This window comes from Candida orthopsilosis (genome assembly GCF_000315875.1).
Source record: "Candida orthopsilosis Co 90-125, chromosome 8 draft sequence".
Taxonomy (NCBI): Eukaryota; Fungi; Ascomycota; class Pichiomycetes; order Serinales; family Debaryomycetaceae; genus Lodderomyces; species Lodderomyces orthopsilosis.
In genome coordinates, this window is record NC_018302.1 from 449,509 (window position 1) to 474,251 (window position 24,743).

A 24,743-nucleotide genomic window follows, 5' to 3' on the forward strand; every position below is an offset into this window, starting at 1 on the left:
CTTAGAAATGTTTTTTCACGCCACAAAGTTCAAACGAGGGACCAATAGAACTTCAACTAGCGGTATAAGCATGGTGCCATTGTTGGTGTCGACATGTGTTGTCTAGCAGAAGGAATACAGCTCTTGAGTTTCTGATAGTGTGAGACGAACTTCTTTCGAATTTGGCGTGGTATTAACTGTGACAGCTTCAATTACCAACAAGGGAAACTCCTAGCCCCATAGTAGTTTTCATCATATGTTTCTCCAGAACTTTCTTTTCTTAGTACATATAATAAAGTTGGGATTGCAACGTAATGTGCTTGATCTATCAAGAATTCTGTGTCATTGGGTTTCTTCGATTATCATTTGGATGTCGCATTGAAAAACTCGACACTACAAAATCCGCGATTTCACTTTCTTTACGAATGGGTGTTTCGCAGCCAAACATCTTCCTTTTTACAACTTAGATGATGCTGCAGGTCTGTTTGATCCTTTTCTTTCCCTTGAATGAAATTAGTAAGCTTATGTGGTATACTAGAGATCCGAAGTCTTTTGCAGACTGTTTCGGGAACAAATGATGCTACTTACTAGTCCCCGTACAATATTTAATTGTCTCACCTTCCACCAAATACACTCTAAAAACTAAAAACAAACACGGCACCACACAGTGACATGTATACAGAGCCACATGAGCCCAGGAAACTACAAATATCTGCTTAGATAGTCTTGAATTGGCAGAAGTAGGGAAAACGGATCTCAAAATTCTCCAAACACTTGGTATTCCCGTGTCTCCTTATAAGAAGCAGAGATTCATTTTCGATGATCTTTGAGATTTGATTGAATAATCAAGGCAGCTTTAACAAGTGCTTTTGAAAACAATTCATATGGAACATTAGAGGCGTGTTCTCTCATACACGGTTTGGTTTCGCATGGTTTGGTAGTGCTTTACCGAGCAAAATGTAAACAACAACACAACAACAAAATTTCACAGCAAAAATCTCATCACGAATTTATCACTAAACATTCGAATTGCAACAAAACTGCTGTCAATTAGTCCGTTCTATACATTACTGTTCTTTTTGGGAAAGATATGGAGTATTTACAGCCCGGTATGTGTAGTGAACAAAGTCTCTTTAAAGAATGTGCAATCATGAGTCGAGCATACTAACTTTTAATCAGGATTTGACCCATCTTCGGTCACAGTGGCAAAGCTAAGAAACATCTTGAATCTGCATAACATTGACTTTCCAAGCTCTGCCAAAAAATCAGAATTGATTCAAATTTTTGAGAGGGAGTTAGCTCCAAAGGCACCTGTATTACTCGCTGAGTACACTTCTAGAATTGGCAACTCTCATGACCAAGGTTTCATGAACGCCACTGACAACGACGACGAAACATCTGAAAAGGAAGGTAAATTGACACCAAGAGAGGACAAGAAAAGAAGAAAGGGCACTACTGAACCTGCACCTGAGAAATCAAAGATAAGTACAGAGAATGCCAAGGTTGCGAAACCAAGGGTCAAGAAAGAACCTAAGAGCAAAGATGACAAAAATACTAAAGATACAAAGGCTAAACATGTCAAGAGATCTGACAAACCTGAACAGATGGAACACAAATCTCGTAAGCTAAATGCTGATGAAGGAGAACACGAGACACCAAAAACAGAGCAAGGATCGGAGGTTGACAATTCTGAATCTGACGCTACAGAAAATTTGAGCTCCTTTAGTGATCAAAATGTTTTCCAATTGGGCAAGGAGCTGTCTAGACCGTCAAGGAAGAGAAAATTGAAGACCAGCGACGAGCAGAATGTCTCGGCAAAGAAATTAAAGTCTCCTCCCGCTAGTAACAGAGCACGCGTGACGAAATCTCCAAGTAAGTCAATCTTTGATGACAGTGACTCAGAAATATTTGACAATGCTATTGTCGACAAGAAGAGATATAATACACCTTCCGAAAAGGAAAACACTATTGGAGCCCAGTCTCCCAAGACCCCTTCAGCGAAGACGATAAAGTCACTGCCACATTCCACAAACGAGAAGTCTTTTAGATCATTGCAGGAAGAAATGGAAAATTTTGATAAGCAGTTGGAGGTAGTCAAACAGAAACACATTACAGAGACTCCAGTAAAGACAGAGAAAGAGCAGAAACCAAAATCTCGCACCACGTTATCACCCACTGTTGATAAAGATTTGGCAAAACTGTTGGGAATCACAATCCAAGGATTTCAGCCACCAGTGGTTCCTTCACTGATGCAAAATCTCAGTCAAGGGGTTGACTTAGGTCTAACCGCACCACTGAACCAAAGTGGAGAGAGCTCAACTAATGTACAGAGTGAGCGTCTAAATGATAGTGAGCACTCTTGGACCAATAGTTCTATACTTTCAAGAAGAAACGTTACGCCACAAAGATCTGCATTATTGGAAGAACAAGCTTTGGGCGAGCAGAAAACACCGAAATCAACTTCAAGTAGGAAGAAGAAGAAGAAGGAAACCCCAAGCAAAGATGCAACACCAATCTTGAAAGTGACTCCAAAGTCGAGCCAATTGTCAAAGAAAAGTAAAACGCCCTTGTCAGGGAAAAATACTCCAAAGAGACTAAGAACACCTCTTGGGAGAGTTGCATTGACACCCAAACCAAGATTGTTATCGATAAATTCAACTAGAAATGCTCTGGATTCGGATGAGGAAGAGGAAGTAAAAGAAGGAAATCTGACCACCGAGTCTCAACAAGTTATTCTGGATGGACCTAATGATAGCATTGAAAGTATTCTTCTGGTAAATACAGCCTTGACTTTTCTCACATGGATTATTGTCATGTTATCTGCATTATTTGGGTATTGGTACTACGAGCAAAAATATTTAGTTGGTTATTGTGGCCAAGAAATTGATCAACCCACATTTGAAGATTCATCAGTTGCATTGATTGGAAAACTTGGAAACGCTCTTGATAAATATTGCAAACCCAACTGTATACTTTGTCCACAACATGCTCGATGCTTTACAAATTTAGAATTGGGATGTTTTGAAGACTTTATGGAATTCAAGCCATGGTATGACTTTGTTGTACCAGGACACAAGAAATGTATACCAGATACGAAGAAAGCAGAGAAGTTGGAGATCATGATTGATGTGGCTCTTGATTTGTTGCGTAGCAGAAATGCTGTTGTTGATTGTGGCAAAAGCTCTGATGATATTCAAAGTGGGATTTCCGTTCGAGAATTACATGATTTGTTGTTGTCAATGAAGGCACCTTACATCACCACTGAAGAATTTGAGGAACTTTGGTCGAGATCAGTTGTTGAGTTGAAAAAGGAACCAGATATCATCTTAAGGCAAGTACGAACTTTTTAAACATTTATGAAACGATTTTTGAACTCAATACTAACTACTTCTTTTTTTTAGGTCCGACTTGCAGATTTACCACAAGGACAATTCCCATCTAACACTAACAACACGGAAAGTAAGGTACAGGACAAAGTCGAAATTCTTCGATCAACGTCCTTATCAAACATTAGCTTAAAATGCCAAATACAGAGTAGTATAATGGGAAATGTTTCACGTTACAAGTATTGGATATTATCACTACTCTTGTCAGTTTTATCATTCAAGGCTATACAGCTTAGATTTAGACGTTACCAATTGGAAAAGATCAAGATTGACATTTTGTATCAAGAAGTATTGGATAAATTGGTTAAACAAGTAAAACTTGCTCGAGAAAACTCTAATATAAACAGATATATTGGAGCTAACCAATTAAGAGATTTGATTTTGAGCAGTGAAGATGATTTGAGCGAGCGTGTTAGATTATGGAATCATGTGGGGAATAAAGTTGAGCACAATACTAACGTTGTTAGTAAGATTATGGAAAACCATGGTGAGATAATGAAGGTTTGGGAATGGATAAGTGAAGAAAGATAGAAGTTACTTTGTCTGATGTTTTTTGAGATGAAAGTTGTAGATTATATAGATAAATACATATGTCATGTAGCTGCGATTTGGCGTCCTGTGGACGCTTGAACTCTTGCCTGAAAAGTTGACCGTTCAATTGGCATACCCTTCAAAAATCAGCAATATCCCGTTGAGTAAATTGAATACGCTCTTGCTTTCAACTTGCAAGTCAACCCCCATGAACGAAAGCTGAGCAAAAGTAGATGGGTTTAGGGGATCTCTCCACTGACGACGTAATAGCCACAATTGAGAATCAGAAACTGCCTTCCCTTACAAAAAAGATCCATCTCGATGCTTATCTTGAAAGAAATAATTCTGAATCATGATGAGACCAAAAGTACTATAGCTAGATGGTACGCCTCAGAAATCTTTTTATTCACCAATAAGCTAGTCCTCAGCACCTCTAGTTTTTAAGACATCAATGCAGCATCACCCGACTAGATTGCTCAAGCTGTGCAAGAAATTTGTAATCAAATACTCAATTGAATCCAATTTCGTAAAGCAGCTTACTAAAATTGGATCTTCAGACGAGACTTCAATCTTTGTCTTTATCATCACAACCATTTTGTTATAAGTGATGCACCTTGTGATGTAATCTTGAGCATCATGTTTCGGTTTCAACAGTATATGGCTCATCATGTTATTGAAGAAACTGCTCGTATCACGCTTTTCACTGGTATCTTGATCAGGGAACAGATTGCCCACATTTTCATCTTTTCCCATATGAACACTGGGTGTAGCACTTGCTATTGAACTTACTTCAGAAGACAGGACTTTCTGTCCTGAGCCCCTGATACTATTGGCAGAGGAGGGTGGTAGTTTCATTTGGTCACGTACTTTATCGACGTATGATTGCCCGGAACGTGGATCGATATCACCCCATGGTTTCTCCGTTACTCTGGACAAACTTTTTATATCGACACAAATTTCTGCTTGGTTGAGATAAAAATCAATTGGAATAGTGTCTGGTAATTCAGGTTCAAAGGTTTGTCCACGTGTTACTCTTTCAGGGAACACCAACGCTGGATCTGTAGGGAGTTGTAGATTCGTCTTTGCTGTTTGTATACTCGACAATAAACGTTGGAATACATCGATCAATTTCTTATGTGTAGCGTCATGATCTAGCTCCTCAACATCGGTAAACTCTGATAATTGATTAATCAACATAATTGCTGCATCAATGGCACTATTGGCGTTGACCACTTGTTCCAACAACACTGGTTTTTTCAACTTCAACTTGTGGAACACCTTGTTTAAATAGTGGTCTTTGACAGATACTGTGAATTCGGTAATGAAAGCACCATCTCGTACAATGATACCTTTAAGATTGTCTTGAGTACCAGAAGACACGGGAAGTTTTATAGCGGGTCCTTTCTGAATCTTGTTGCTAGGGTCAGGCTGTTGTGGAGAGTTAAACATCAACATATTTGAGCAAATTGTTAAAGCTTCAATGATTTGGGGAAACTCTGGTAGTATAACCAGTGACACTAACCAATGTAATTCACGATCATCCTGTTCATGTTGGATGCTGGAGACCAATTCTGTAAACACCAGTTGATCTTGTGTCAGGAACAAACTCATATATAGCTTAGAATTGGGGTGATCACCTGCTAAGACTTTGTGTTTGGGTTAATACTCAGTGCAAACTTGTGAAAAATCCGAAGTATCACTGGTAGTTCATATCTGGAGAGAGAAAAGGTGACGCAATGCAAAAGAAAATAACGAGCCGCATGCGCAATTTCCTATTTAGGAAAGTTGACACATTTTAAACAACAATTGCAAAACCATATGATTAGTAGGAACTCAAATGACAAGAAAGCCCAAAATTTTTTCCAGGAAGAGCGTTTCTCTTGATTGAAGCTACAAGTGTGGTGTGTAGATGAATCAAGACCGATGAGTCTTTATTAATCTAGTAATAGTGTCCTTCCCAACTCAGTTGCTCACAGAAATTGTACGCGACATGAGAGAACGCCCAACTTTTTCAAATAACAGAGAGTTACTCTTCAACATAGCATCAACAGATATGAACAACAGCACATTAACTGAGTCCAATTTACTAAAGCTACCTAACTCAACTGCACTTGGCTCAAATTCAACTACTGGGGTTTTGGTTCTAGACTCGAAATCATGGATTTTACAAGAGCTTTCCACAGCAACATTAATTTTAATCTTTTCATTAACTTTAATTGTAATTGGGTCCTACTCCACTATATCGAAACCCAAAGATGCTGGCGATCCGAGAGATGATATGCATTCAAACAAGAATTTCGATCCAAGTGATATGGACGATTCGAAATTTTTCATCACTAATAAATTTGATTTACAACTGATTGGAATTCAAGAGTTGACATGGACACACGTGTTAGTATTCCCACTTGTTGCTGGTTTGAGCTTATCAGGAATGTATTATTGCATAAAGAAGAATATTTCAATCAGTTCCATAATCAAATGGTATTTTATTTTGTTGACACCAGCAAATACTTATTTCACATTGAATACATTGCTGACTATGGTTGTCAGAAAAGTTACTCATTTGTTCGGAAAGGATTCAAGAGCTGTGTTTGAAAGGTATAGGATTGCGATTGCTAAAGATCAGGAGGTGTTTCCTCTTGGTATTTTGCAAAATATTGACCTTGATGAGTTTTTGGATGAGAGTAAAAATGGCAATACCAAAAAGGAGAAAGAGGAGAAAGAAGAGGATGATGTGGATGCAAAGGTTGTGAAAGTACTTAAACTCAAACAGTACATAGAGGACCAAAAAATCACCATTTTTGGAGAAACTGACTTGGATTCAAATGCTTTTGAATTTGATGGTGTTTTTGATTTGAAGCTTTTGCTATTGTTGCCCGCTTCTCTTTTAATTGGTTATGGGTTTTACAAAAACTGCGCCAGTTGGAAATGGAGTAACTTTGTTGCTTTCAACTTTGTCATTTCATCATTTTCCCAATTTCAACTAACAAATTTCAAATTGGCTTATGGGTTATTATTGGGATTGTTTTTCTATGACATTTATTTTGTTTTTGGTACTGAGATAATGATCACAGTTGCTACAAAGATGGATGTTCCTATGAAGTTATCAGTTCCCAAATTGTATGAATCTGGTTTGAGTATCTTGGGATTAGGCGATATTGTTATTCCTGGGTTATTATGCAGTTTATGTTTACGATTTGATGTGGTGAATTACTACAAGAAAAACACCAATGAACCATTCCATCATTTGACCAAGTATCGCACTCCATATTTCACCATCAGTTTAATATTCTACTCCATTGGTATTCTTGCAACGTTGGTGGCACTCAATGTTTACAAAGTGGGACAACCAGCATTGTTGTATATTGTACCTAGCTTGTTGATAGGGGTTAGCGGATACAGTTATGCAAAGGGGGAATTTGATCAATTATGGAGCTTTTCCGATAGTTTGAAGCCATTTGACGAAGAAAGTGGGGCTGATTCAGACGATGATGAAGAGTTTGTTCCAGAAGATATCGATGACGAATTGGATGAATTTATTGCTAAAGTCGAAAGGAAAAGGGCACAAAATGAATTGAGCGAGACTGATATTGATGACTTGTACATTGAGGATGATGATGATACATTTGTGATCGAGGTTGGTGGAGGAGAAGAAGATAGTGAGGAAGATAGCGATGATGATTTAGACACAGGGAACTCGGATGAAGATGCTGTGTGGGAATTTAGAGAGGATTTGTCTCTCTTGATAAGAGACTTGAATGATGAACCTAGAGAATGGTACACCAGTGATGAGGAGGACTGATATGTATAGGAGATACCCAGTAGATGTAAAAGATAGATAATTTCAAGTTTTAGTTGGATAAACCAGCTTTGAATGTCTTGTTCTAGAACAACCACGGAAGACTCATAACCACCAAAACAACAATACTTACCCAAAAATAGCACCTCCACAAATCGTCGATCCTTTTGTCGATCATCTAGAGAGTGCCATTTATGTAGATCTTTCAAAGAAAAGGCACACGACCTGTAAGCTTCTCTACAGAAATTTCATCCATTTAACGACCATTTAGTTACGAGAACACCTCACATACATTTACGATGTTAGCAGATTAACACCAATGCACAAAAAGAAACGAGGTTTATGATACAATCGAGAGAAAGAACAAGTTGTAAGGTCATTCATGCACGGCACGTCTTTTTTGCCAATTCAGATTAGGCAATGCTGCAGTGTATAGCCAAAGGTTGATGCTAGAGCGGCTAAAAAATTTCAACTAATCATTAATAACAATTTTGAATCACAAGATTCATTTGCTGCACTTTGGTCGTCAAAAATGCCCCCCTGATAAAAACTTTTTTAAGCCACCCATCAAAGAAAGATCTAGAGTCTGGGTGTACTTAGCTTAAACACAAAAGAAGGTACACGCAATCAGGACAAAGTCAAGAATTGTGGCATTTTAGGAAAACCGATTACCTCGAACATTTGTATTTTTGATAAGTATTTTTGGTTTTTCACGTGTGATTTAAACTGTTCGGTGAGGAATACACCTATACGCAGTACGGATACAATTAGGTCTGTTTTGTTCGTATTGTATTTATATTGTATTGGCTGTGGTTGATACTGTAGTTAGTCTCTGTAGGTTAGTTATATATATATGTATGTATGTAAGATCTAAAAATCCAATTTTAAGCCTTGCAATAAATTATTTTTGTAACATCGGTTTCTATTGTTTGGATTAGAATGCATCGACAATAAGCAGATACACACCCACGTGGGATTACACTGGTTATTCTATAGTTGTTAGTAGAGTAAGCCACAGTACTAAATAAAAGCATATAATTCCTATCACCTATTACCTATCCCCGATATACAGATTCGGTTCAAAGAGAGAGAGAGAGAATGCACTCCCCTCTCCCATATGTCTCACAAGAAAATAAAGTTTCGTTAAAAGGGTTCTCGAATTTCATTTCACTTATTATTCTGCCACTCTTCAATTCATGTTGAGTGAGTTAAACTTTGGAAACCTATAACACCAAACATGTCATCCAGTTCACACTAACGCCGTATGATCTTGTTTACAAAGCTATCTCTCATTTTCTACAAATAACCATCTTTATGCAACTCAATTCTATTGCATATAGAATAAATTCCACAAACAAAAGGAAACACACGTGCTGCACGCGACTTCTTTGTTAACTTTTGTGGAAGTGTCAGACTTTTATTGTGTTGAGCTTTGGCCACTATATGAAGATGTAAAAAAAAGTCTCAATGGCATCTTCTAAGCACATACAAACATTGACTATCCAAGAGGAGTTTGGTGTTTCAACCTTTCCACTGATAGGAGCTATAATCTTTTGCCCCATATCCCCCTGGCCCCCTTTTTTGTTGTTTGATGATGCTATTTTTATTTATAGAATCGAGAATAAACAAATAAATAAAAAGGTTTTAACATCACCTGCATAGATTACTCAATTGCATCTTCTAATGACACAAAAACTTGTATACACAATAAGCGCCGAAATACCCATCCATAGTAGCTTGTATCATTATGTTGATAACACTATCCTGCTCCCCCCCCCCCTATTATATAAATTTCTGTAACATAAGTATATATAAATTCAAATACTTTTCATTAACCTCTCTAATCTACCATATATTTTTTAAAGTAGCCCCCTCCATAGATCATGAGTGCTTTGAGAACTCAACAACGTACATTTATCGCACTAGTGGTATTCTTACTCATACTATCGACTATATCGTTTTTAAATGTGAATAGAAATGCACTAAGCTATATAAGAAGCACTCCGTCGCAACAATCCGACGTGAAACTAGTCACATCCATCGAATTAGAGGTAGCATCGACCACAACAGTGGCAGATAAAACCACAGGAGTAGACAACATAGCCACAGCCAGCAATGGTATCAGCAGCAGCAGCAGCAGCTCTACCCCAACCACGTCTTCTTCAATCATACAGAATGAACCTACGGGTGAATCAACCAGTCATAATCAATTTTTCAAATACTCATATTATGATCCCACTTCAAATTCATTCAAAGTGATTTACAAGCAACAGCCACAACTTCAACAAAAGAAGGAGAACCAAGCCAAACCAACGAACAAATATACCACCATTAATGAACAACCATCTATCCTTATTCTTTCGGCGATCGGAAAAGATCAACCATATGGAAGAGATCGTAAATTTGATGATTTCATGAAAACAATACAAACAATTGTTGAAAACCAACCAGATTTACATTTCAACTTGGGTTTATCAACGAACTATCTAACTGAATTCGAAAGTATTCAACAATTCATCAACAACTATGATGATCGACTTTTCAAATACTTTGACACTATTACCTTAATTTCAGCACCTGATTTGGAACAGACTGCTTCTTCTAATGATGATGAATTATCAAGAGATAATCGTCATGACGACAGGAAACAGAGAATGAGACGAAGATTAATAGCTAGATGCCGAAACTACCTCATATCTAATGTCCTAGCCCTGGAATCTTACACTTTATTCATCGATTCCGATATTGTTGAATTTGAACACGCACCAAAGTTTATTCAATTCCTAATAGGATCCAAAAAGGATATAGTTGTACCTAGAATCAGACGTGGAGATTTATCCGATTACGATCGTAATTCATGGCGAGGCAAACGAACCAAACCAACATTGGAACAGTTACAATTAATGGATGAAAATAAATGGGATCAATTTGATTATGTACCTCGTGATGTTGAACTGGAAATGTTTCATTTTTATAAATTAGATAATAAGGATGAATTGACTATTGATCAACAGAAGTTGAGTTATATCGTTGAATTGGATTCAGTTGGTGGTGCTGTCTTATTTTTCAAATCTTATATCTTTAAACAAGGTGCTATTTTTCCAACTAGTTATATAATTGGAACTACGTGGGATAGATTGGAAGGCTATGATGGAATTGAAACTGAAGGTATTTGCTACTTGGCTAAACCTTTGGGTTATCGTTGTTGGGGTATGCCTAACTTGGTGGCTCATCATGTGGTTTAAATTATATTTACAAGGATTGATTTTTGAGAGGTGTCTGTTTTAGAGTTATTATATATACGTGATACAATTAATGGGAGTGTATACTGTCCGCTTCATATAAATTTACTCTCTTACATCTCTCTTTCCCCAATATGTAAAATGTTGCACTGCCCATATTATGTTAAGCTACATCCAATAGACACCCCCCATTGTTTTAAAAACGCCGGTGCAAGGCTTTTTCCTTCACCAAGTTTCCGGATAACTCATTCACTACAATCTTGAATTCGACCCCACCCCATATCTTGTGTGTTGTATTCTCATACCACAGGCATTTGGTAGAGGGAGGAAGAGTCGGGATCAATGTCTTAATATGGGTTTCTGGCATTGACCAATTATCAATTAATTCAATTTCGTATAATTTAGTGTGTTTGGCTCCTTTATCCCCACCAAGGTTGTTCATGGTAAATTCACCCAAATGATTATCATTCAATTTTAGAACTCTAAGGTTCGTCTCTCCAGTAGGAAAAGTCAAGTTAAATTTGGAGATTTTGTTGTATGAAAAATCGAGCACTTCAATTGAGGATGTTGTAAACTGCGCTGATATTTTCTCAAGTTGATTTCCTGACATATATAGTACTCGCAAGTTTGGTAAGCCTCATAGCATACTTATGCAAGCAATGTGGTGGATGAGTAAGCAAAAGCACCCACACGTCCAATCCGTGTACAAAATCAAACGGCCAATATCTTCTGTAGTAGATCGATTCACAAATAGCATAAGACCCAGCACTTTCTTTCAGCAAACACTTTTCCCTAGCAATAATACATCTGCTCCGAATCCTTTTTGATCGTTCTTACCAATTATTAATGATGTATTGGACTCAAACTCTCTCCTTCTGCATTGATGTGAGGAATTTCCAACGAATGGCGACAATTCAACTCCAAAGTTCATTCCAGTAAGGCTCCAACTACAATGAGACCTATCCCAATTCGCGACAGTTTTAACAATTTCCAATCAAGGCGATGGTCTGGCTCAACCAAGCCAATTGCTCCTCTTAGGTACAACAAAATCTTCATTATTTAAGAACGACTCGTTCAGAATTGGTCGATACACCTCAAATTTTGCTCATATAAATAATACGTATCAAAATTACAGCATTTTTCTGCCTTCGTACAATTGTTTTTAAAGACCGTGGAGAAAGGTGGCACTTTCAAATTAGCTATCAACGCCCCACCAAATGACCTCTAGACTGCCGAACAACCACGTCAATGAATCCTCCTAAATGCTATAATTGTAGTAGGCACGTATGAATTCCACTTGCAAAGACTTAACACAAGGCATCTGCTCAGGATGGTAGATTGGATTGAGTGGGTTACCTAAAGAGAAACGTCATTCATTGCTGATGTAAATACTAAATGTCTTAATGTCGCAACAAATTCTACGAAAAAGGCAAAATACGATGTGTAGAGTCCAGAGATTTTCAAAAATATTGTTTACCCACTACCGGCTTGCTCTATTGTCTATATAGCCTATAATCTACAAATGCAATTGATCGTAATAGAACTTTGACAATGGTGAAATAGGATGAGGAAAACCACCCAAGTCATGAGTCCTTCTGAATTCTTCAACAGAGGCAACCAAAGCCCCACTAGGATACCCTTTAGGAACTGGGTTTTGTATAGCTGATTTGATCTCTTGAGCCACTTGCTCTTGATTCAAAGTGATCTTAGCCTCACGTTCAGCTTCTTTAGTGTATTCATCAATAATGGAGTCAACAGAACTCAGGCCCATTTTCTTGACCAAACCATCAACAAATTCGTGACTAATATCATATCCATGGCGATACCCAAAATTGCTCAATGCACTTTGAACTAATTTGGATTCCGGTACTTCGCTTTTGACTTGCGATTTCAAGTGTAGGACAAATTTTCCAGTCTTGTCGTTCTTGTTGCTTTCCACTCCTGTCACGTACTTATTGAAGAAGTCTATAAACTCCTCTTTGGAAATTTTCTCCAACAAAGAAGCATGCTTTTGTCTTGCATCAAACTCGTAATACCCATCTGTGATTGCATTCCATAAACGATTTGTCTCTTCACTCAAGTGCTTGATTTTTTGCAATTTAGCATCGATCAAAGCTTGCTTGAACTTTTCAAAATTCTCATCAGTCAATTCTTGGTTAACATACCTGCCAAACTTGCTCAAGAACTCATCAATCCTGTATTCCAAGTACTCACTAGATCTCTCTGATTGCACCAAGATTCTAAATCCAATGGATGTTCTTCCTTTTCTCAACCCTGAGAATACAACGTATCCCAACTGTTCTTTTGTACGCAATTGATTGAAACACGGCTCACGGATGATTGTTGCCAACAAATCAGTGAGTACTCTCAACTTTGTATCGTCATTGGTTGGACTGAATTGTAAGTAGTACTCTATACATGAGTTGATATTATTTTTGTCTTTGAGGTCCACTTCAAAACGAATCACTTCTCCTGGTTGAAACACATAATTTTGCAAGTGGAATTTATTCTCATCGTACTCCTCCATGAGTGGTTTGATCAGGTCCAAATGCTTAGAAATAGCCGTTTTGATCTGTGTTGCATTGTTGATATCGAAATTACCATGGACCAAAACTTCTGCAAACACACCAGCTGATGTAATTGAATCTTTGATAAATTTCTCTACTTCGGTAAATTGCAAATTCTCTAGTTCCTTAATCTTGTCGTCATAATCATACACTTTTTCATTCACTACTTGCAAGTGATACGATCCAATCTGATTATAAGGAACCTGGTATCCAACATTTTTGAACTCCTTCAACAACTTAAATCTCAATGGCTCAAATCTATCAATACTAGGAGTAAAGGTAAAAAACTCATCCAACACCTTGTTCAAAAGAACTGGTAGTTTATGGTTGTATCCACTAACGTACATGGCAAACCCATCACGCCAGCAATTAATACCCACTCTTAAACCAACCAATGAGGCAAAGTAGGTTATCTGATTCAAATGATCGTCCAACATTTCAGCAAACATGTCAGATTTTGTAGCCGATTCGACATCAACGTTGGAGCCAGGTAAATGAAACACAATTTCAATGGTCCCCTTGGGCACTTCAAACTGGTCATCTTGTTTATACCAAAGATTCATCTTGTTGTCATGACTTATCAAGTATGGTGAAATTTGTGGCTGTTCCAATTTCTTTCCCAATATATCGAAACTTGTTGGAATGAAAGGATTTGGTACTGGGAAATGCAAATGACGGTTGGAAATTGGCTTTTTTAGCAGATCAATCAAGTCCTTGGAGATCTCTTCCACCTCATATTCAGTACCGTACCATTTTTCCTTTTGAGAAAGGCCTTCGAATTCGGAGGAAACTAAGGTAACTCGGAAGTTCTCAGTATTCAAGTACGATCCAAATCTCTTTATAGCTTCAGGGTCGTATTTGCGGACAACTGAAGAGCTAAGCAAATTCTCAGCAGGAATAAATTCATCAAATTTGTACAAAACACTGGACAATTTGGAAGCTGTGTTTGCAGCGTCCGACTTCTGCTTGAATTTGAAATTCACTTCAGAAATATTTTTGATTTCCTCCCAGATCCATTTCTGCGGTCCTTGCTCACTGATGAAATTCAAGTAATCAAATGTTGTCTTGACAATGTCTTGCCAGTGCTTCAACCCTCCAGGAGTTAATTGGAACTCAACAACATACGAAGAGCTACCTTGACACACTTTCATATTACCAGAGGATAACTCTGTAACCCACCCTTTTGACTTGAGGTAAAACAAAATAGAGCCTTCACTCTCATGGCCCAACAAATGTGAAAAATAGTTTTGTGGCTTGCAATCCCATTTGTCTTCCAAGTCGTCAGGAATCATAAACGTCACATCTAATTGGTGCAAGTCTTTCACTGGCTTGGCCTTTATAAGCTTGAGCATTTGATCAGTCTTGTAAATTAGCTCGCCATCATAGCTTGGCCTGGTTAAACCTTTATCAATTACTTCAGAAAATTTTTCAATAGCCCAAGTTGATAACTCGTCCAAGTTTTCTTTACCTAAAATAACCAATGACATCAAGTTTGAAGAATACCTATCTTTATGAAATTGCATTAAAATATCTCGTACATTGATCCCTTCCAGTTCAGGTACAGTGTGTAAAGTTACGAAATTACCAGTTGAGAATCCATTGTATGGATGGTTTGGATTACTTTGTGATTTATCCAACTGATATAATCGCCACAAATCATTTTGAAGGTTTTTCTTATTCTCAGAGTCAACAGCATTGATTTCACGGTCTTTGCAACTTTTGCTAAACAATGGCGAGATGAAAAATTGGGCAAATCTATCTAAAGCTCCCTCCAAATGATGCGACCCAACTTGAAAGTAATAGTTTGTATGCTCTGCTGCAGTGTATGCATTGGAATGGCCAGAGTGCTTAGCTAAGAAGTCTGAGTACTCATTTTCCTGCGGATACTTAGATGTGCCCATAAACAATAAGTGTTCACAAAAATGAGCCAACCCGGGAATGTTGTAGGTTTTGTCTGCAAAAGATCCAACATTAACGTCCAATGAAGCTGCAGATTTATCAGCATGGGGATCACTGATAATCAAGACCCTCAAATCATTCTTGAGTTTGAAGAAGCGATATTGTCTATCATCGAGTAATGGCTTTTCAATGTTTGCGTTATCTGCTAATAAAGTGAATTGATCCTTGAGCCCAGGCATGATGGAATGTGATACGGCGAATGGTCTTTTTAGGTTTAATAATGGTTTGGGCAACGATGAACTATAGTAAGTGGTTGTGAAGCGCTTTATTTGTGATGAAAAAATGGGGCTATTTAAGTAAAGCTTTGTGAGACACCAGAAGAGCATGAAAACAAGACACACCCTAGTTAATGAAAGGTGAATGCGAGTCAGCTTGTTGGATGTTGTGAATAAATGAGCTTTGACATGAAGAAATTCTGGTGGCACAAAAATTCGTGAACAAAAAAAAAACTGTGAGATACTTTGAGTTTGGTGGGGATGGGGGTACACCTTGTTGGTTATAAGCCATCGCTTTCATCACACTTAAGGAAGCTTCAACATTGACTTGAACAAAATCTGCTTTGGATGGCTTACACAGGGCACTGCTTGACTTACACTAACCTTGTCCAATGACTGAGCATTTAAGAACAAGACATCTATGCTAGTTATTGAATTGACTGGTTTAAAGTTACACTCAAACCATAATAGGGATTTTATATGCTTTCAGACAGACATCTGATATTTTCGGGAAACGAATTAATCAACTTCCTTGGGATATTAATTGGGGCCGTTGTTCAACATTGCAAATGGGACTACAAGGAATGAAAGTTCCAAAACCTTTCTTGAGAGGGGGGGGAATTTGGTGGTTTATATATAAATATGGAGTTTTGGTAGTGAGAATTTGCAACTAAAAATCATGTATCTGAAAAACATAAAAGAAAAGAGGTCTCGCTGTAGTCAAGCGTAATCACTACAAAAACGAAGTATATAAAACGCCTGTAAAATAAGGTAAGTAATAACATACAGACAAGTAAACGTTTTTGTTAGTTTGGTTTTTATATGTACACTAGCTCTCTTTGGATTCCATAACACTGTTGACTTATCAATTTTCGTAGGTGGGAAGATATAAAAAACATAAAATGTTATCCCGCTTTAGGATTACACATCTCTTTCGAAATAGTACTGTTTTTGGTAGTCCATGTCAGTATAAGCTTTTGTGACTTCATGAATGTCAGTTATTCTTCAATATATTCTCTACATTTTGATTTACAAACGGTTGCAAAGCATGCTTACTGTGCATTAGATTCAATACTCCCCAAATGACAAAATCAAAAGAGGGGTACAAAATACTAATTCTAAGCATTACAATATTGGAGTACACCATAACCAAAAATGGTATTTCAATTCCATTGTCTATTACAAAAATACGATGGACTATATACAGGTAGAGATTTGTTGTCTCTTTGTTCTATCCAAGAACACTGATTAATCCTGGTTTCTTGATAACTTTCTTGACCAGATTGGGCAAATGATGAGAAAACCCCTCCTTCTCTTTGAGCTTCTTGATTATACTCTCATCACCTTCTCCAATCAACCCATCTTCTGCCATGATTGTTCCTCTAGCTTTGCCATTGATGAAGATGTTAAACTTTTGAATATTAGATTTGATTGACTTATCAGTAGGATATGACTGCTTAAAAATTGAACTTGGTGATAATCCATCTGCCAATTGTATAGATTCCCAACATTCTTCTGATGTTGCTGGTGTAACTGGTGCCATACAGATTAACAATTTGACATAGGAGTCGCGGACTAAATCGTACTCACATTTGTTGGATTTGATAGCCTCAGTGATGAGATTCGTCATCTTCATCAAGTCTGAAACCACCGTGTTCAATGAAAAGTGGATATCTATCGAGTCCGAAATACTCTTAACTAGATCTTGAATCTGATTGTAAAAATCAAGCTCATATTCATTCAATCCAATAGTTTTCTCACCAATGATCGGACTTTTCAATGTCACTCGGGCAAGTTCTTGGCTTCCTCTATCCAACTCTACTTTATCCATATTTAAAATAGATTGACTCAATCCAAGAACACGTCTAAGCCATCTGTCCACCCCAGCAATCTGGTCCTCATTCCATAATAATGTATCCGATACCGGAGCCAGAAACAACATCTGGGCCCTAGTTGCATCAGCTCCAAATTTTGCAATACACTCTCCAGGATCGGCTCCATTATACTTTGACTTGGACATTTTCTCATATGAAACTTTGGGTGTTTTACCTGTCACTTTTATAGTTGGTGCTTGTGAGCTTGTAAAGTCGACTTCATCGGGCTTGAGGAATTGATTAGTATCAGGATCAGCATATGTTATACCATGAACCATTCCTTGGGTGACCAATTTGGTTAAGGGTTCATCATGACAAGATTTACCATCCCAAACACCACAATCACTTAAGAACTTGGCAATGAATCGTGCATATAACAAGTGCAATATCGCATGCTCAACTCCACCAACATATAGATCCACTGGCATATTCTGACTTGCTGCAGAGCTGATTAGTTGGCTATCATTTCTTGAATCCAAGTATCTCAAGTAGTACCACGAAGAGTCCATAAAAGTATCCATCGTATCGGTTTCTCTCTTCGCATCTTTTCCACATGATGGACACTTGCAATTGACAAACTCACCAATATTACCTAAAGGGTTTCCCTTGGTGAAATGTTCACTATTGACCTTTGGCAAAAGTACAGGAAGGTGATCATCAGGCACAGGAACCGGACCACAATCTGTACAATGGATTATTGGTATTGGAGCACCCCAGTATCTTTGCCGACTAATCAACCAGTCCTTTAATCTATACTGGGTACTTGCATTTCCAAGACCGTGTTTGGTCAATTGCTGTGTGATGACACCAGCTGCATCCTTTCCTGATAAACCTTTATACAGTTGTAGATCCTTTAGTCCTCCTTCAAGGGTACTGCTATCTTGCATAATACCTTTCTTCAAAGTGTAGGGAATTTTCATCTGTTTTGGATCCTTTGGGCCAATAATTTGTACAGTCGATTGATTAGGCTCGTGTAGTTTCCAAAACTCAAAGTCTCTTGTATCATGCCCTGGACATCCCATAACAGCACCTGATCCATACTCACTGAGCACATATGGTGCCACAAAAATGGGTACATCAAAGCAAGACTTTGTTGTATTATCGGGATTGAGTGGAATAGATGCATTTATAGGAAGCTTGTATCCAGCCCTAGATTCAAATCCCGCATCTTTCGATTCATCAACAAACTTGACCAACCTGGGATCATTTTGAGATAGCTCCTTTACTATTGGATGGTCCAAACTGAGTGCCAAAAACTGAACCGCAAATAAAGTCTCTGGTCTTGAAGTAAAAACCGATAATTTACCATCATCGTAGTCTATAGGGAAATGAACAACACAACCTCTGGATTTTCCAATCCAATTCCTCTGCATCGTCTTGACATGTTCAGGCCATTGGCCGAGGTGATCCAAATCCTTCACCAATCGGTCAGCATACTTTGTAATCCCAATAAACCATTGCTCCAAATTTCTCTTTTCCACTAATGCGCCACTTCTCCATGACCGTCCCTTGGCATCAACTTGTTCATTTGCAAGAACTGTTTGGTCAACCGGATCCCAATTGATTTCTGCCTTCTTACGATAAGCAAGTCCCTTGTCGTACAACATAAGAAAGATTTTTTGAGTCCATTTATAATAATCAGGCGAACTCGTATTGATTTCCCTATCCCAATCGAAATCAGCCAGGAAATTAATCATCTGCTCTTTCATTTTGGATATATTTGTTTCAGTCCATATAGCGGGGTCTATGTCTCTTTCAATTGCTGCATTTTCAGCTGGTAATCCAAATGCATCCCACCCCATTGGATGGATGACATTGTAGCCATTCAACTTTTTGTACCTAGCAACAACATCACTAATAGTATAAACACGTAAATGACCCAAATGTAGTACACCTGAAGGGTACGGGAACATCACCAATGCATAAAAATCTTTTTCATTTGGAGAATGGATGGATTTTTCACCATTTTGTTGCTGGCTCCATCTCTCTCTCCATTTTTTGTCCAATTCTACAAAATTGTGGTTAGTTGTAAGTAATCTTGTATACGTGAGTATTAAGGTATGTCTTTTCTGATAAGGTCGTATTCGTTGTAGTGGGTTTAACATTGGATTTTGTAGATCATAATGGAAACTGAATTGGTATTCAATTTGTCATTGTAAATAGAAGAACGAAAAAAAATATTGTCAACAGAAAACTAAACATATTGGTTGAAAAATCTCATCTTGAGGTGGAGACTATATTCCAATCTATATTCGACCACAATACACCTAATGAACAGTCAATCAGAGGGACTGTCTCAGGCTAGCAATGAAAGTGTGCAGCCACGTGGCAGTAAATTCGGTGGATACTTTTCCAAGTTGAAGCAAGCAATCATTCGTCTGACCGAATCACAACCGTCGGAGAATACTGCACCACCGGCAGCAACAGCACCAACAGCAGCAGCAACAACAACAACCAGTGCCAATCAAAATGATAGGGAGGGTGTCTATATTCAATCCGATCAAATTGATATAGCCGAACCATTACCTACAAATTTCGGCATACCTGAGAAGAGGAAACGTCTCTCAATACAAGGGCATCCCACTGATGAGTCTATTCCTCGTTCATTGACTCGGGGTGTGGTAAATCCAAGACACACTTCATATCTGAACATATACAATGAAATCAAGACCAATGAAGAAGAATCGCACAATGATCTTGAAAGAAGAAAATCGGTTATTGATTCGTTCATTCTACCATCAAAAGATAATAGTATATTAACAAGTCGTGAAGACTCGCCAGCTTTGAATATCCCCTTTCCTAAAAACACAATTGGAGTTGACCTGTTGATAGAGGTGGAAGATGAAGAGCGGTCGGAAGAGGAGGAGTACGAACAGTTGGAGATTGTTCAAATTGATCCTGCTGAAAGAAGCAGAATTGTACGACTAAAACGGTCAATACAGGAAATAGAACTGATGCGGAAGAAGATAAGGTACATGAAGAGTCCCAATGAAACAACTACGATATCGCATGGTGATTCAACAATGGTGGATACTAGTACACAAACATACAATACTGATTATTTGAACTCGGTACTAAATTTCAAGAAAAGATCTAGCTCCTCAACTTTGGAAAACAATCGCAACAAAAGAAGGAAGAAGGGATTCTTTTTGAAAGACCTTGTATATGATGTGAAGAAACCAGTCGATGTTGTCACTAGTACTAACCTCAAGGGATATGCCAGTGAGCTTGGGAAGCCAAAATTCAAAGCAAGTGATGATGATGGTACTAAGAAATTGAACTCAAGATCAACCGTAAATGGCTCTGCATTGGGTCAAAAGTTGTCTTTATCATTAGACTCTGATTACGTTGCCAAAACTCAATCCGTATCGGATATCATAAAATTGAAAGAGGATTCATTAAAAACACCGTCTGGTGTTAAGAACGGCGCTATTGCACCATCTAGTGGATTCCAGTTTAATATAGATGATAAAAGGTTGCGTGATATTGTGGGATCACAAAGGGAGAAGACAGAAGGAGGAACAACCACCGCAACAAAGAAACAGAAGGCTTTTATTTGTGAAACAGAGGCCAAGCCTAGTGAAAAAGCTTCAACACCATTATTCTCGTTCAAGCCAACTATTAAAGACAATGTAGAAGAATCGAAAGACGATACATCAAAATCTACTAGCGTCGAGTTTGGTAAGAAGAAAGAGGAAGTTACCAAGCCATCAGTCATCTTTGGTCAAGGCTCCTCCAATTCGTTTGTTTTGCCAAACGAATCTATATCCAACCACGAAAAAAGTCCATCTCCATTTACATTTGGGGGTGCATCAACGACAGGAGCTAACGATGAAATCAAGAAACCAGACATTACAGCAAGTCAATCGAAAGACGGAGAAGGTTCGCAATCAGGTCTTTTTAAGTTTGAACCATCAAAAAATACACCAGTAAGTGGATTTGGATCGAAGCCCAGTGGTAGGCTCTTTGGCCAGCCAAGCGAAAACAAGGAGAAGTATAATGATACAGGAATCAAAGCCAATGGATCTGCTAGTGGACCAACCGTCAATGCATTTTCATCTATTTCCCAACCTGAGCCAGGGTCAGACAAAAGCAAAGAAGATAAAGGTTCCCAGCCGAATGAAGCCGGTTCAGAAGGAGGTGATATGAAGCGAAAAAGAACTGCACCAAGCGACAAATCCAACACAAATGACGCAGAACCACCAATGTCTAAATCTTCACCTCCTGCTTTTGCCTTTAATGCTATTGCTTCAGGTGAAGGCGATTCTCAAAAAGCATCAAGTGCACCAGCAGCTGTTTCCAAACAACCTGCTTTTTCATTCGGATTCAATCCTTCTTCATCAGCAACTGATGATAAAGACAAGGCTAAATCTACAACGCCAGGTTTTGTATTCGGTAAGGGTGACTCAACTGACAATGAAGATAAAGTAAAGGCTGCTTCAGCTGTTCCAACTTTCAGCTTCGGTAAACCAGCTGATTCCACTACAGATAATGATAAAGGGAAATCTGTATCGCCTGCTTTCAGCTTTGGCAAACCAGCAGGTACCACTACCGATGACGATAAATCTAAACCTGTTGCTCCTGCTTTTGGCTTTGGTAAATCAGATAATAAAGCCAAGTCTGCCTCACCGGCATTTTTATTCGGCAAAACCGATGATCAAGATAAGCCCAAGCCTGCCTCACAAACATTTTCATTTGATGAGCCTGCGGAAAAATCTAAATCTGCAGCCCCGGTATTCTCATTTGGAAAGACTGATTCATTAGATGACAAAGGTAAATCACCATCACCAGCTTTTACATTTGGGCAAAAGAAGGACGAATCGAATGATAAGGCTTCAGGTAAGACGTCTACTTCAACACCGACACCAACATCAACATCAGGTGGCTCAACTTCAGCTTTTTCATTTGGTAATGCAGGAACAAGTGGAACTGCTGCAGGTTCCAAAGACAAACAACAATCAACAGCAACGACAAGTGGATTCAAATTTGCGCCAGGAGTTACACCACCTCCTACCACTGCACCTGCAACATCAGCATCAACGGCCACATCTTTGTTTGGAGCAAGCACGGGTGGTTCTAATATTGCTGCGCCAAAGCCATTTAGCGCAACTGGTTTTGGTGGATTTGGATCACAGTCACAGTCACAGCCATCTGCAACAGCTACGTCTACAGCACCCGTATTTGGCAGTCGACCAAGTACACCAACATTTAATTTCAGTGAAGCAGCGGGACAAACACAAGGACAAGGACAAGGTAATGGTCTACCACCACCATCACTGATTTTTGGTTCTGCAACGAAGTTGAATAAAGTACCACTGTTCAATTTTACTGGGTCTAAAAGTGGAACGCCCGACCCAGCAAGTGTGTTTGGACAACATAGCCAAGCACAACAAACAAGTAGAGAGAGTACACCCTTTGGTGGTGGTGGTAGTGCTGTGCCTTCATTTGGATTTGGTCAGCCACAACAACAAGGACAGCCACAGGCACAACAGCCGTTTACATTTGGAGGTAGTCCCGCACCAGGACAACCACAAGTACAACAACCACAAGTGCAAGTGCCTTCTTTTGGATTCAATGCTGGAGGTGCTGTACAAGGTGTATCCGGTGGTCCGACAATGATGGGAAGTGGGTTTGCACCGAATGGACAATCAATGCCTGCTACTGCCACTACCCCACAAGCTAATCCTAGACGACCAAGACTTCTCCCAAGGTCTAGAAGGAGGTAATAGGAACAAGAGGGACAAGTTTAGCAATCTATCACTTCAGGGGGAAGTAAGAATAAGAGATGTGATCTCTTGCTGTTAATTGAAGGAAATATTCTAACGCACTTTTTTGGTGTAGGGAGTTAATAAAGTAAATAAGATAGAATAAATGTTCAATAAGACAACACTTGGTATTGTATACTAATTTTCTAAGTGTAAAAGTTTTCCTTTTGCCAGTATTTTACATATATCCCATTGATAAGACAAAGTTGATAGACTTTTATGAAATTTCACGTATCTTCAAAGAATACCTTTGTTCTGCAAAGTAAATACTTCCACGTGATCAGCTTCTCTTTTTCTTCGAAGTGGGGGAACATCTCCAAATTTCAAAACGTGAGAGTTTTGTGTTACTTGAAACAATACAATATGTATGCGTCTGTGTAGCGGAATTTAGACGGACTTAAAGACCCCCACCCCGCTCCTCACCGCCCCACTGAAGCTTTTTTTTTGTTACATAAATGACAAGATGTGAAACTTTAAAGTAGATATACAACCACGGTGAACCCTTGTTTGAGTTCTTGATTGTTACAGTTAAGGTTATTTTTATGTAGAAAGTTTTATTGGAAGACGTATAGTTTAAAGCTACACTTGTTTTTAGCTGAGCAAGTAATCTATTTAGAAGATAATGCAAGAAGTAAGGGTTGAATATATTATGTTTTGGTCCCCCTACCGAACTTGGTCATTGCTATTACATCAATGAATCTCATTGCTATGATATCAGTCAGTTTGCAGTAAAAAAAAAACGTTTAGAATTGGGATTGCAAATGAGGAGAAAGATGTTTTGTATACCGCGCTCCCGTTTCTTTTCTTTTTTTCTTTTTAGAACTCAACAATAAGATGGTTACCCTTAGTGTTAGAGCTGTTGGGTGGTGGCACAGTATGTAACTGAAGTAGCAGTGGTTTTGGAATTACGAGATTTTGTATTGCACGTGTAAATAAAGAGCCTGGTTTCGGTGGGTTTCAAATTCCCTCGCTTGTGTATTGTTCAGCACAAGATATTAAACTGTATCTATCTCTTAATCTTCCCCACAACATATACACAAAATAAAAGTTATGGGTCTATACAGTAGTTGGCTGATAATAATAATACAAAGATAAGTAGTTATATGTCCTGATAGTATAATAATAAAAATACTTCAAAAATGTTGAAAAAACTTAGCATTAACTCAGCTACAACAAAAATGATTCAAAAACCTCCTGATTCGTAGCCACCCGTGGTACTAGCAATACGTAGATCTCCGTATGCCTAAGTATACAGTCCCTGCCTATCTTTCTGTCTATGCCGGCAATCGTTGAGTAGATCTTTGTTATTTCACTCTTATGGTGTACTGACAGATGGTAGCATATTAATTACCCAATTAGGAACTGATGCTTGTATGCAGTACCAGTTGAAAAATTATCACACTCTCCTTAACTACTACTCCTCAAC

General features: G+C 38.4%; 7 protein-coding genes across 7 annotated transcripts; 4 read left to right on the forward strand and 3 right to left on the reverse strand. All coding sequences in view use genetic code 12, as the record gives it.

Annotated features, from left to right (window-relative positions):
• Positions 1-1,069: 1,069 nt before the first annotated feature.
• On the forward strand, positions 1,070-3,896 carry CORT_0H02110 (Src1 protein; the record flags this gene model as incomplete). The annotated part of the gene is made up of 3 exons (XM_003871397.1): positions 1,070-1,088; positions 1,159-3,314; positions 3,381-3,896. 3 exons carry the CDS (start codon positions 1,070-1,072, stop codon positions 3,894-3,896), a joined length of 2,691 nt encoding a protein of 896 aa, XP_003871446.1.
• Positions 3,897-4,355: 459 nt separating this feature from the next.
• Positions 4,356-5,507, reverse strand: CORT_0H02120 (Ste23 protein; the record flags this gene model as incomplete). The annotated part of the gene is made up of 1 exon (XM_003871398.1): positions 4,356-5,507. The coding sequence occupies one exon, from the start codon at positions 5,505-5,507 to the stop codon at positions 4,356-4,358; it is 1,152 nt and encodes a 383-aa protein (XP_003871447.1).
• Positions 5,508-5,886: 379 nt separating this feature from the next.
• On the forward strand, positions 5,887-7,698 carry CORT_0H02130 (hypothetical protein; the record flags this gene model as incomplete). Its single annotated transcript, XM_003871399.1, has 1 exon — positions 5,887-7,698. The coding sequence occupies one exon, from the start codon at positions 5,887-5,889 to the stop codon at positions 7,696-7,698; it is 1,812 nt and encodes a 603-aa protein (XP_003871448.1).
• Positions 7,699-9,578: 1,880 nt separating this feature from the next.
• Positions 9,579-10,940, forward strand: CORT_0H02140 (hypothetical protein; the record flags this gene model as incomplete). Its single annotated transcript, XM_003871400.1, has 1 exon — positions 9,579-10,940. The coding sequence occupies one exon, from the start codon at positions 9,579-9,581 to the stop codon at positions 10,938-10,940; it is 1,362 nt and encodes a 453-aa protein (XP_003871449.1).
• A 1,513-nt stretch (positions 10,941-12,453) lies between these two features.
• On the reverse strand, positions 12,454-15,789 carry CORT_0H02160 (Rav2 protein; the record flags this gene model as incomplete). Its single annotated transcript, XM_003871401.1, has 1 exon — positions 12,454-15,789. The coding sequence occupies one exon, from the start codon at positions 15,787-15,789 to the stop codon at positions 12,454-12,456; it is 3,336 nt and encodes a 1,111-aa protein (XP_003871450.1).
• Positions 15,790-16,909: 1,120 nt separating this feature from the next.
• On the reverse strand, positions 16,910-19,657 carry CORT_0H02170 (Nam2 leucyl-tRNA synthetase; the record flags this gene model as incomplete). Its single annotated transcript, XM_003871402.1, has 1 exon — positions 16,910-19,657. The coding sequence occupies one exon, from the start codon at positions 19,655-19,657 to the stop codon at positions 16,910-16,912; it is 2,748 nt and encodes a 915-aa protein (XP_003871451.1).
• Positions 19,658-19,822: 165 nt separating this feature from the next.
• Positions 19,823-23,278, forward strand: CORT_0H02180 (hypothetical protein; the record flags this gene model as incomplete). The annotated part of the gene is made up of 1 exon (XM_003871403.1): positions 19,823-23,278. One exon carries the CDS (start codon positions 19,823-19,825, stop codon positions 23,276-23,278), a length of 3,456 nt encoding a protein of 1,151 aa, XP_003871452.1.
• Positions 23,279-24,743: the final 1,465 nt, after the last annotated feature.